We start from the raw sequence: 12,886 nt of genomic DNA, 5'->3' as shown, positions 1-12,886 counted from the left end.
AATACAGTCATTAAGCTATCCACTTTCTGTGACATTTTTGTTTGTTGGTGTGCCGTGAGATTTTTCAATTGTAAAATGTGTTCCTTGGCTCCATAAAGGTTGGAAATCACTGCTCTAGTCAGGTCGTGTATTCTAATGAGTCAGGTCAAACCAACGTTACAACATGACAGAAATAATGGGTGCTAACTTACTGTAATTCAATGACTGTCTTTTTAATTAAATGACTTCACCCACACCGAAACTGTAGAGCATGATTCGACAGAACGGCGGAATATTGACGTCCAACCGTTTGTGCTACCACTAGCTTGCTAGGCTACATAACATTGTGTTGCCTGCTTGCGAGCCGTATCGTATTAAAAGTATGTGACCATACCTCAAGAAAGCCTTAAACGAACGTCCTCTCCTGTCCTGAGACACGTTTTTCCCCATTTTGTCCTTATAATACAAAGTCGACGCGCTCCACTCTTGTTGTCGTCGTCGTCACGGTACCGAGCGTATCGGCATTGACAAGATAAAGCCCAATGATCGTAAAAAACGGGATGCGGCGGTATCGGAATACAAGATTTTATTGCAGTAGTCAAAGAGCAAATTTGTCTTGTAGTCTGATCTGGGCATTACGTGTTGCCTGACTCCGACGTGTTGTTTGTCCCACGCCGCCGACATGTATTATTATAATTTTGTAATAACTTCGTTGTCCATTTACAGTACTACGTCAAAAGACATGCGACAAGGCTAAAAATAAACTAGCTTTTGCATTCAAATATACTGCGCACGCGGCGACGCGGAGTAAATGTCTTTTGCGGAGCTGATCAATGACGTCATTGATCTGATCGGCGAATTATGACATTAAAGCCGATCGGCATAGAATGCTAAATATCGGCCAATACCGATCAGCCCGATAAAATCGGTGTAAAGTCTCCAATTTATGGCTTCTTCCTCCACCAATGTCCACTACTCCACAGGTGCTCGGTAGGTTTGCAGTAATAAATAGTAACTACGTAATGAGTTGAGGTATAAGTATATCAAAAGAGCTCCATACACACATACCTCCTCCAATTCCTCTGGGCCGCATTCCGATCAATACAGCACTGGCATTAAACCTGGAGTTCATAACCTAAACTCTGCGTTCGGTGTCCTCCTCAGTCGCTACGGCAATCCTGACGAGCTGAAGCATCTGATCGACGTGGCGCACTCGATGGGCATCGTGGTGCTGCTGGACGTGGTCCACAGCCACGCGTCCAAGAACACGGAGGACGGCCTCAACAAGTTTGACGGCTCCGACTCGTGCTTCTTCCACTCGCCTCCGCGTGGGGAGCACAGCCTCTGGGACAGCTGCCTCTTCAATTATTCCAGGTACTACTTGGATAATTAAAAAGGGGTTACGAGACCGTTCTGGGGTCTGAGGCCAAGCTTTTTGACACTGGGCAGCTGCTCCAGAATGCGTTGAAAATGTTGGGATTTCTTTGTGCCCTGCACAGACTCCACACACCCTGTGCCAGACGTAGCTAAGCAGCCCCAGAGACTTCTCGCACTGGGCAGCGCATTTTGTTGCATTTTGGCTTTAGAGACTTCTGATTTCTTTGTTCCTTGCTCTCATTCAAGACATCCAGTGTTATATTTAGAAAAGCAGCCCCAGAACATAAGCCTTCATTTAAGAAAGGATCAAAATGGTGTTTGTAGAACGCTGCAGCGTGATTTTTCGATCCCTGGGGTATTTCAACAAGCGTATATCACTGACGTGGTATGAAGAAGCTGAAAAACAGTTTTAAACCTTTGCCTGTATATGCAACAAGATGTTGTCAAAACATTCCAATTTTTTTTGTCTAAATGAAGCTCCTCAACTCACTTTAACATAAGTTCTTGGCGCCAAGATTCCGCAGAATGGCGGCAAAACAATACTTGTATTGCTTTGGCAAATGTGAATTTGTGAATGCCGAACTGCAAATATGCGGCGATATACTGTACGAGCAATAAAAAAACTATTTTCCATCATATGCCCCCTTCAAGCCAAGCAGATTGTTTTTTTAAGTACTGAAAATCTACTTTCAATTCTTGACTTCAATTCGACACATGACAACAGGAAGGTTAATCAACATCAAATTCGGACGGAATTAAATGTTCTACCTTCAAAACAAAGTGTGTGCATACTTGGATCTGAAACATTCATAACGATGTTTGACGTTTGTGTATCAATGCTGCAGGAAATTGTTAGATACATCGAGATTTGATACTTCGAATGGCCTCTACGCTGAATGTTAGCTGGTTTACCTTGTGGGCTTCTTGTTATCCCTCCCCAAAAGAAGCTTGTACTTTTGCTTTCTAAAATATTGAACTCGATTAATTATTCATTTCAATTTTCCGGAGCATTTGTGCCCAGCTCGAATGCCCTTGAAAACATGGAAGGATATTTTGTTTTCCTATCAGCTATAAAGCCTTTTTCCCAAACTCTTGAACCCATCCCGAAGCGGCTGGTACGAGGGCATGCTCACAACAACCGGTGGATGTCAGCCTAATTTATTGGCCGCTGTTTCCTTTTTAAAAGATGCCAAAGTCACCTTGAGATAGCGACCAAGTAAATCAAGGCGGTGCGTTTGGCACCTGAGCGGACTGGCAGACTGAGAAAGCGAAACCCTGCGTGGCACGTGCCACGTTCCAGATGAGAGAGGCTTCTAAGGAACTTGTAATCCGACCACCTCGCCGGGATCGTTCGCCTCCATCCCACTTCAATGTGTCTGTGGATTCTCAAGATATGGGGGGGAAAAAAGAGAGCCAGTGCCAGGCCTTTGAAAACTCCTTTTAACTGCTTACCGTGTTTTCATGCTGAGCATGAGCACAAAGGAATAATTATTGCTTCTCTGACAGGATTGTTCTACATATTTTATTTATTTATCTCCTTTCACGCACAAAGATCTGTAAATGAACTGTACATAGAGTGATTGGAAATACCAAACTTATCTTCTCTTGGTATTAAATAAAGGCGAAATGCGATTAACGCTGCTTGAGTTCTAAGCTCAAATAAAATCGAAACACGAAGCATAAAATTATTAAAAGGCATTTAAGATTGCTATTCATGTTGAACCGGGGTGTCCGCCCATCCTTAGTTTTAGATTTCATTTTCCAAAGCTAAGTCCTTAATTATCTTGGAAAAAATGACCCTTACCTCATTTACTGTCAGCTGTTTTCAAAGCAGCGTTCCTCATATTGCCAGCGGTTTTACAGCATTTTGGCTGATATTTCCAGACTCACAGAATAAATAGAATAGTGTGTTCGTTTACCCTTCAAAAAAGTGAATTTCTTGCTTGCTCCGTTCTTGAGTAATTAGCAGTAAAACATGGGTTGGTTTCACCCCCCCCCCCCCCCAAAAAAAAACTGGTTTCTGACAAAACAATAAAGACAAACATTTTGTGAAATGAAACAAAAAGCAGACCTGTGGCTTTGACGCTTTTTTTTTTTTTTTTGTTTTGCTTTCGTGAGACCTCAAACTACAAAACAGCAAAAACAAGATTGAAAAAGAGTTTTAGTCTGAAAAATAATTGATTTAGATATACAATTAAGAAACGCACGGTGAGTGACGCGGACTTACCGCATGGCTCAAGTTAAACATCAGTCACATCACTTTTTTGTCACAGGGTCCTCATATGCTGTCGCTGTTATGTCAATTAACAATATTTCCGAACCGTTTGCTTCCATTTTCCGAAGTAGGTAGAAAACAAAAGATTTACTTCGTTGCTTCATGTCACACTTGATGAGTGGGTAGGCACTCCAAAGACCGTTGACAAGTCGATTTGAAATTTGTATTCAAAAGTATTAAAAACAGACACAATGAACTGAATTGATGTATTTTCAGCATGGCGAGATCGTGGGCAGCATGTCTGCAACACACTCTACAGGTTTTGAGTTTGAATCTCAGCTCTGCCACTGCTGTGTGGAGTTTTGCATGGATTGACGAAAAATGACCAAAAATGTGTCATCCTTGTCTCAGTAAGGTCAGCGGTAGCCACTCACTTTTCTTCCCTGGTGCCTATTTTTACAAACGTTATGAAAAGTTCAATACAGGAAAACAATCCATACGGTATATCACTGATGACTGCCAATAGAACGAGCTGCATTCACACCTTCTTTGTCCTTTTTGGCGCTACCCATGCACATCATCCATCAGCAGCGTCCTTACATTTGCTTTTTTTTATCCGCAGCCTTCTCGGAACTTCAATCTTTCCTCCGCCATCGCGACAGCTTGACCCTCCGTCTGCCCGCGAACTCGGGTGCATCGCATTAAAAGGGTTGCCTTCGTGTTCGCCTGGAGGGGAGCGGGGGGGAAGCGTGGCGGGGGGATAAAACCCGATAAGCAGCAGCGGAGCATGAAGATGAGCTGAAGGAAGCGGTCTGTTATTTGAATGGCGACTCGTGTCAGCACTGCCTGTAATACAGCTTCGAGAAACTTCTGATGTTAACCATAATTAGTAATGGAACCGGTTGGTCGGTTAAGGCAGCCATCTCTTATTTTCGATGGCAAAAGTCGACGGTCAAATGAGGGGAATGCATTGGGTGCAACGTTAGAGGTTCCACTGAACATCCTGGATGCTCCACCAGCAGCAATATGACTCCGTTAGGGCTTCTTTATTCTATTAGCGCTCCCCTAACCATGTTTCACTGCCACGCTTAAGCAAGAGCACTGTGTAGTTTGCAATTGGCTCGTGCATTAACACCGCAGACTGAGCGATGACTTCATTGAGCTGTGTATCTGTTCCCAAACCAGAGAGCCAAGCACCCGGGCCGTAATTGGGCTTGATGATGAATGGTGCTGTGGCTCCTAATGTGGCAGGACGGTTTCATCCCAGAGCCCCACCACCACCACCACCACAAAAACTCTCCCTCCCCCTACCCCCACTTAGCTCTGGCTGGCTATTATCTCCATCCCCGGAGGATGCACTGTGCTTTGTTGGCTCTGTGCAGCAGAGTAAGGACCCTAATCTATTTATCACAGGGGCTGCGTGACCACCCAGCCCGGCCTGCTGCTCGCTCTGAGCGCCCCGTTCGTGCTCCTTCTCGCGCTGATGTAACATTTAGCTTTGCACCTGTCAGCACGCGCCCGGGTCAGGCATCCCTGAGGATGAGGAGGAGGGCTCAGGACGAGTTAAAACCTCCAGCGGTGATACTTTTTAGAGAGAAAGAGGGCGAGAAGGGGGGATTATTGAAAGCAAAAACTGTGAAGTGTGGGGATGGATGTGGCAGTTTGAGAGGTTATTGGAGTGGTTGCTGCTGTTGCTGCTGCAACAGCTTTTTGACATGATGAAACGGCCCCGGTCGATCACTAAAACGTTCAACTGCTTCCTCGCTGCGCTGCCGTGTGCTAGGAAAATAGTCTTGCTCAGTACAGGTTGATTCGGGTCAAGTAAGCTCTGTTTTTATTGGTCAGTACCTGCAAGCACTGCAGTGATGGGTCGTATTGGTGCTGTGTGTAGTGACTGGCCTGTAGATCAGCCAACAATGGCAGAGTAACATCACCAACCATCACTGGTGCTGGGTGTAAAGGGCTGACATTTAGACTGCGGTTATATCACTCCAATTTAACAACGATCTACAGGACACCTATTTCAGTTCTCTGTAGGGTGCTACAAAGCGCTCAAGTTGACAAATTTGTTGTGAGCAAATTCAGACACTCGTGCTTTAATCGGCGTAGCAGGTGTCGCTCATTACACGAGCAAATCTATGGCACATTGCCATGGAGACGTCGGTTAAAAGGAAGCGGTCCTTTTAAGAAAACAGACAATATTAGCATTTCCACAGTGCTGGGCTTTGAGGACTGTCTGCTAGCCTAAAACACTGTTACAAGCACTGACCTGTATTCTCATATTTTCTCTCATAAAGTGGATTCATATTCCTAAGAGTCGATTATCTTTATTTCTTAGCATTTCACTTGGCATTGTTTCCAGTACGTGAATGGGGATGTTACAGTTGAGGAAAAAGTATTTGAACCCTTTGGAATTGCACAGTTGAGGAAAAAGTATATGAACCCTTTGGAATTGCTTACATTTCTAAATCGGTCATAAAATGTAGTCTGGTCAATCTAAATCACAAGAATAAATAGACAGAGTCTGCTTAAACTAACCCTAACCACACAAACAATGATATGTTTTCATATTTTTTATTGAAAGTAAACATTCACAAGACAAGAGGAAGTAGTACCGGTAAATGAGCACTTGGATTTAATAACTGGTTGACACTCCTTTGGTCAGCAATAACCTCAAACATCTGTAGTTGCAGAGTGCAGATGTGCACAACTATCAGGTTGAATTCCTCTTTACGAAACTGTTGCCATTTAGCAAGATTCCTGGGATGTCTGGTGTGAATAGCTCTCTTGAGGTCATGCCCCAGCATCTCAGTCAGGGTGAGGTCAGGACTTTGACTGTGCCACTCCAGAACATGTCATTTCTTCTTCAGATGGCCTCAAGTTATTCTGCAAAATATCTCGATAAGTTTGTGAATGAATTTTTCCGTTGATAGCAAGCTGTCCAGGCCCTGAGGTGGTAAAGCACACCCATACCGTGACGGTCCCTCACCATACTTCACAGTTGGAATAAAGTTTTGATATTTGTGTGTTTTGACGTTTTCCTCCATACATGGAGTAGTGTTTCTCCCAAACAAGAAAAACTCACCCGCATAAGCAGCTTTTCCAAGTGGTCTCTAATCTGAATGAACTAGCTAATTTAGCATTTTTTGCACGCTGCTTTGCTTTGCTTTTGCAGGACATGATGTCAGTTAAGTCCTTATTTGCCTGTTCAGAAATTAGCTCCATTTTTTTATTTCCACTTTAGTGCAAGCACTATGCAAGTTAAAAGTTTTTTCAATGGTTTCGACAGTTATTATGGATAATTAATAGTAACAATTCATTGTAGTTTTCTACTTTTGCCGAAGGAATGGAGTGAATCATTGATTCTTTTACCAATCTTTTTTTTTTTTTTTTTTTTTTAAACACACACGTAACTATACTTCAACTTAAGTACAGAGTGTGAAAACCTTTGCCAACTTCTGCTTATTCTGAGTAAATATGAATGACACTGAACCCCTAACCAACTCCCCCCCCCCCCCCCCCACCTTCTACTTTAAGGAAACAGCCTCCCACCGCTGCGCCGCCTGTGACATAATGATGCTTTGGTTATCAATATGTGAATGTCCTGCAGCGGTGGAAATTAATTTCTAGTGTTCAAAGTGCATGATGAGACGTTTGAATAATTCAAAGCCGCTGCCATGTCTGACCTTGAATGTGTTTGTGCGTGTGTGTCGCTAGCTGGGAAGTGCTGCGCTTCCTGCTCTCAAACCTGCGCTGGTGGATGGAGGAGTACAAGTTTGACGGCTTCCGATTCGACGGCGTCACTTCCATGCTGTACCACCACCACGGCATCGGTAAGACATTTTATAACTGGAAATAGTAGCCAAACACTGTCATTCATCTGTCATTGATCAGTTTACATGGCAATCATTTGAACAGTTGAACAGAACTGGCTTTAGCGGTAGCCACAGTTTTGCTCACTGTAGTCAGATCACATTTTCAGACATAAGCACATCAAATAATATTTACTTGTTTGTGAAATTTCACCACAGATAAGTGGGAAGGGATGTCAGAGACCCAATTATTTGTATAAAAGCATTGGAAAAAGTCCATAACATGTCACCTTTAGAGTGTGGCATCCAAAGCAAAGTGATAAAAGTTTCTTCTGTGGGTGTTTCCTCCTTAGGCGTCGCCTTCTCCGGGGACTACAGCGAGTATTTTGGCCTCCACGTGGACGAGGACTCGCTGGTGTACCTGATGCTGGCCAATCACATCCTGCACACGCTGTATCCTGACTGCATCACCGTCGCAGAGGTACAAGTCGCCCTTTGCAATGACTTCGCCCGCGGCAGCTATTAGCGAAGCGCACTTCATCACTCAGCGCAGCTTCCTTGCGTACTCATTGGTGTAATTAGGAACTAATGCAAAAAGGCAACAGGACGTCACTCTTGTTGGCCTCAGCAACCTCCAAGGATCCACGTCGGGGACACATCCCAATTTGTGTGTTCCCATAAGAAGAAATGGAAATAGAAACAATGCAGTGTCAAACTTTGTCTATTCTAAAACCTGAATTCACTGTAAAGGCTAAGTGACATGTTATACAAGTGTATAACAAAAAAAGGAACCTCAAATTATCAAATTGGAATGAATGACTCTATCTCATCTCTTTATGCCGGTGAGGGATAGTGACAGACAGAACAAATAAATGCTCTTCTATTAGATGGCAGGAAGTACATACAGTAATCACTGTGTATCTACTTTTTGTGACATTTTTGTTTGTTGCTGTGCCGTGAGAGTTTTCAATTGTAAAATATGTGCCTTGGCTCCATAAAGGTTGGAAATCACTGCTCTAATTTGATAAACAAGAAAGACTAATACACCGAAATGAAAATACTTGGCCAAAACCGAAAATGAGGAACACTCCAAACAATTATTATGCCAATTATTAGTAAAAATGCATTCATGGCTATGAGTGCAGAGCTGCCAAACTATAAAAAATTAACTTCCAGAACAATTTGTCGGAATTCCCATAGGTTTATATAATGTCAAGAACATTACCTTGGGACTGTTCTTGCAGTATGTTATGTAAAAGGACAAAAATAATACTGCAAACCTTTCAGTTCCACACCATGATCATTACTTTATATTCGTGAATAAATTATGGTTTCAGTATTTGTTATTTTCATGTATTTCTTGCATTAACCTTGTAATTGCGGCTGCAGTTGCAGCCCGAATCAAAGTTTATGATATCGCAACGTGCCATCATCTACAATATCTTGGTCTATGGATTAATTATCCATTACCGATTCTGTTTTCAACCGTAGTCAAGAAGTCTTTTGTGTGCAGGATGTGTCGGGGATGCCCGCCCTCTGCAGGGCAGTGGAGGAAGGCGGGCTTGGTTTTGATTACCGCCTAGCGATGGCCATTCCCGATAAGTGGATTCAGGTAAGGTGATTTACTTTCCCTTGTAATCACTCACTCTTTAAAATCTTGTGCTACACATATAGCAGTGGTTCTCAAACTTGGGTCACCGGACCCTCGGGGGCCAGTCAGCCGTAGCTTGGTGGTGCACAAAACAATTTGGGATTCGCTGGATACAATATAAAAAGTTGTACAGTACGTACCTCAACTCACGAAGATGAGTAGTTGTGCTTGGGAGGCTAGTCTCTTCACATCATGACTAGCTGTAGTTCACGTCCAGTTTTAGCTTTAAACATCACTTCTTTTTTCCACACACGGTAGAATTGTGGGGACAAAAGTAGACCCTAAATGCCGGGAAGCGGGAGTGGCATGGTAGGAGATATTTTGGGCGGAAGAGGGCAAAACAAAAGGTATTGGAACAAGATGGAAAAAAAATACAAAATTAACAGTGTAAAAATCGATATGCAAAGTAACCATGGGGGATATATTCGCCACAACAGGCAAGATGACATGACGTGACAAGGACGTTTGACAACAGTGAACTGACACAGACCGAACCAAATTTAGGAAACTAAATACAAACGGACTGACAAGGCAATGAGGCAAACCTGAACAAGACCACACACGACTGGAAGGAGCTGATTGGTAGACACAAGGAACAGGGCTGATGAGAACAAAAGGTGGAGACAAAATCCTGACAAATAAAGTAGACATGAACAAGGGCACGGGAAAACAAGACATAACATGAAGAATCATGACGCACGCTCACACATACGCATGAAAGCCAAAGAAAAAGCAAAACACAATGGTGGTGTTAATCCTTAAGATGTGCTGTATATGTTTGTACTGGACTTCGTTTTGCTCCTCAACTCACCAATGAGTCACGTGGCAACGTGTGTTTTTTCTGCTAATATGATCCAAAGTCTCCTCATGTGAGAAGCGCTTGAGTGTTTTTTTTTCTTCCACGAACAAGCCTTTTGTCCCTCTCTTGAGGCAGCACTCATTTATTTGTATTCATGTTTAATCCCACCTCCTGACTGAATGGGAAAGTCATTATTTATCCCGTCAAACAAAAGACTTACGGAAGAAGCAGGGCGACGAGACGCAATTGTTCTAGTGAAAATAAAAGCGTTTGACCTGTTCATTCACGGTGACCTTGCCGTTCACCGGATAATTACCACGATCCCCGCACGGCCACGTGTTCGTACGGCGTTTTCTCCTTTTGAGGCCAGCGGGAATGGCGACGAGCTTTAACGCGAAGGTCATCTCGTCATGGAGCCGCGCCAAATCTTGTTAGAGCGATTGAACAGCTTCACTTGGTATGTCACAGGCAGAGGTGCCATAAGTCCTCCGTACAGAGGAACCTCAATTTACGCACTTAATTGCTTCTTGAACGGGATTTGGAAACTGAAAAGGTTTTTATATTGAGTGTAGTTTTACCATATGAAATAACATAAACATGAGTAATTGGTTCCAGCCTCAATAAAAGTCCCAATGTTGGTAAAAGTTTGTACACTTTGAACACAAAATAAAGCTATACAGTTCTGTATATCAAACATGACAAGGGGTGATCGATCAAAACATTATTTATTATTACCTAAGTTAACCACAACAAAAAACAAGCGGGATTGTCTTCATTCAACTGCATCTGCCCAGCCGACACACCCCCAAACAGAAAACATGTCACATACTGTACATTAGGACACCCGGGAATTGTTTTCAAATTTGGGGAATAGTGCATAAAATGCCTGCTGTCACATTCAGAGCGCTGGACCGACCTCAGTCATGACATTCGCTTTTTTTTTTTTTCTTCTTTAACAATGGCAATCATTTCGAAAAGAGCAGTATTATGGGTAGACATTCCATCAGGCACACAGGTTTCCTCGCCTGTCGTTACATCTTTTGAGTACAAAATAAATGTTTTATGCAGGTGGCAAGCCCTCATGTCTGCTGCAAACTGTTACGTGCTCTGCCACATCAAAAACAAACTGGTTCCCGTTACTGTGCAAAAGTCTTTGGCTGCCACTAGTTTTGTTGTTTGTGACGGACCTTTTTTTCCCCCCACACGTCATTTTGACATAGTTGGACAGATACAATTGACCACTCGGCGCCGGTTGGGAAATTCTTGGCACAGGATACCGTGGACGTCCTTCTGCACAACAACTGTTGAAGCACCCTTTAGCTTGCCTCTTCAGCCCAGAGAACCACTGTTAAAGTACTTAATGGCCCGGCATTTAGGGGGAAAAAAACATTTTTATGTTTACAAGAGCGCAGCAGCATGTATGAAAAGCCATTGTGTTGTGATGAAGCCAAGAGCCATGCATACATGTACAATTTTATCCATCCATCCATTTTCTGAGCCGCTTCTCCTCACGCGGGTGGCGGGCGTGCTGGAGCCTATCCCAGCTATCATCGGGCAGGAGGCGGGGTACACCCTGAACTGGTAGCCAGCCAATCGCCGGGCACATACAAACGAACAACCGTTCGCACTCACATTCACACCTACGGGCAATTTAGAGTTGTCAATTAACCTGCCACGCATGTTTTTGGGATGTGGGAGGAAACCGGAGTGCCCGGAGAAAACCCACGCAGGCACGGGGAGAACATGCAAACTCCACACAGGCGGGGCCGGGGATTGAACCCCGGTCCTCAGAACTGTGAGGCAGACGCTCTAACCAGTCGGCCATTTTATGTAAAAGTTAATTTCATATTGTTGTTGCGATATGCACTCAGCTTTTGTTATGCTGTATATAGTGCAACCTCAATAGAACAGACCAAAATGGTGGGAGGGGGAGGGTTTGGGAGCGGTCGATTATATTATTAGAATATATTATTATATATTATTATATTATAGCCGATTGTCCGTCACATTGGGGCACCTTTTTGTTTTGAGGCCAAAAAAAAAAAAAGCTTGAAAAGGTCTAAAAGTTCACATTTTATCTAAACTCACCGCGCCGGTATACTTGGTCATGGTGACATTGTTGACGTACAGTACTCATCATAGGCGAGTCGCTTTCATGAGCCGTGAGGAATTGGTGTGCTTCCTAGTTCCAAAATTGTTGCCAAAGGCGAACGGCTTGACAAAAAAAACAACTTAACAGTTTTACATAAAAATAGCATGTTCCACACTGCAGAGACTTTTGTATTCTTCAGAGTTAACACCGCGGCCATGCTGCTTTCTGTCTGGGGAGCGCTGTATGTACAACAAACAATAGGTAGAACCATCATCACATGGCAGCCGTGTCAATGCCCACATTCATGACAAATGGAAAATATTTTTGGACACATCGTTCAGTACCGACAGTCTGTTTTATCCGATATCCGTTATATAGGGGTCCGTTTTATCGAGGTTCCACTGTATAGTCGAGATGCTCAAAATTTCATCTGCTGTATTTTTGGATATGTCCATAAACTATAGATGGGAATCGCAGAGTAGCTTGGGATATGATTGTGAAATATTTGTCCAACCTTCTACCTATGTATAACAAGCACCCTTAGATTCGGTCCTAGTTATGCTGAAAACATGAAGTATTATTCATATTTTATTACTATTTTTTTAAAGTATAAAATATTCTGCTCTGTGTGCATGCGCTGACGTAATTCAGATTATTTCCTTTTAATGATTAACTTGTAGGAACTGGTATAGGAGAGAGAAATGAGAAATGACAGTCCTTGTTATGCCACACATGCCTTTGAGAGCAATTTTTGGACTGCACAAATGTGATTATTATGCCTCACATTGCTTTGAGAGTGATTGATTTGATGCCAGTGTCTGATTATTATGCCACACATTGCTTTTTGACTGATTGTTTTGACACCAGCGTGTGATTGTAATGCCAGACATAGCTTTAAAAGAGATTGTACCTGTATCCTACTGCATCTTTGGGTCTTGCGTTCATTCTGCCTCATGTCGCC

The 12,886-nt window shown here is 43.1% G+C and overlaps 1 protein-coding gene across 1 annotated transcript in view; it reads left to right on the top strand.

The window, feature by feature from the left end:
* gbe1b (glucan (1,4-alpha-), branching enzyme 1b) overlaps positions 1–12,886 on the top strand; it is a 63,785-nt gene that overhangs the window by 21,056 nt on the left and 29,843 nt on the right. Inside the window, exons 7-10 of the mRNA XM_061780990.1 lie at positions 1,144–1,353; positions 7,289–7,404; positions 7,737–7,864; positions 8,897–8,995. Of these exons, the coding sequence (XP_061636974.1) occupies positions 1,144–1,353; positions 7,289–7,404; positions 7,737–7,864; positions 8,897–8,995 (553 nt within the window). The remainder of the gene's footprint in view (positions 1–1,143; positions 1,354–7,288; positions 7,405–7,736; positions 7,865–8,896; positions 8,996–12,886) is intronic.

Source organism: Phyllopteryx taeniolatus, chromosome 8, assembly GCF_024500385.1.
Source record: "Phyllopteryx taeniolatus isolate TA_2022b chromosome 8, UOR_Ptae_1.2, whole genome shotgun sequence".
Lineage (NCBI taxonomy): Eukaryota > Metazoa > Chordata > Actinopteri > Syngnathiformes > Syngnathidae > Phyllopteryx > Phyllopteryx taeniolatus.
Note: the sequence above shows the minus strand (reverse complement) of the source record. Positions and strands in the feature narration are given on the sequence as shown.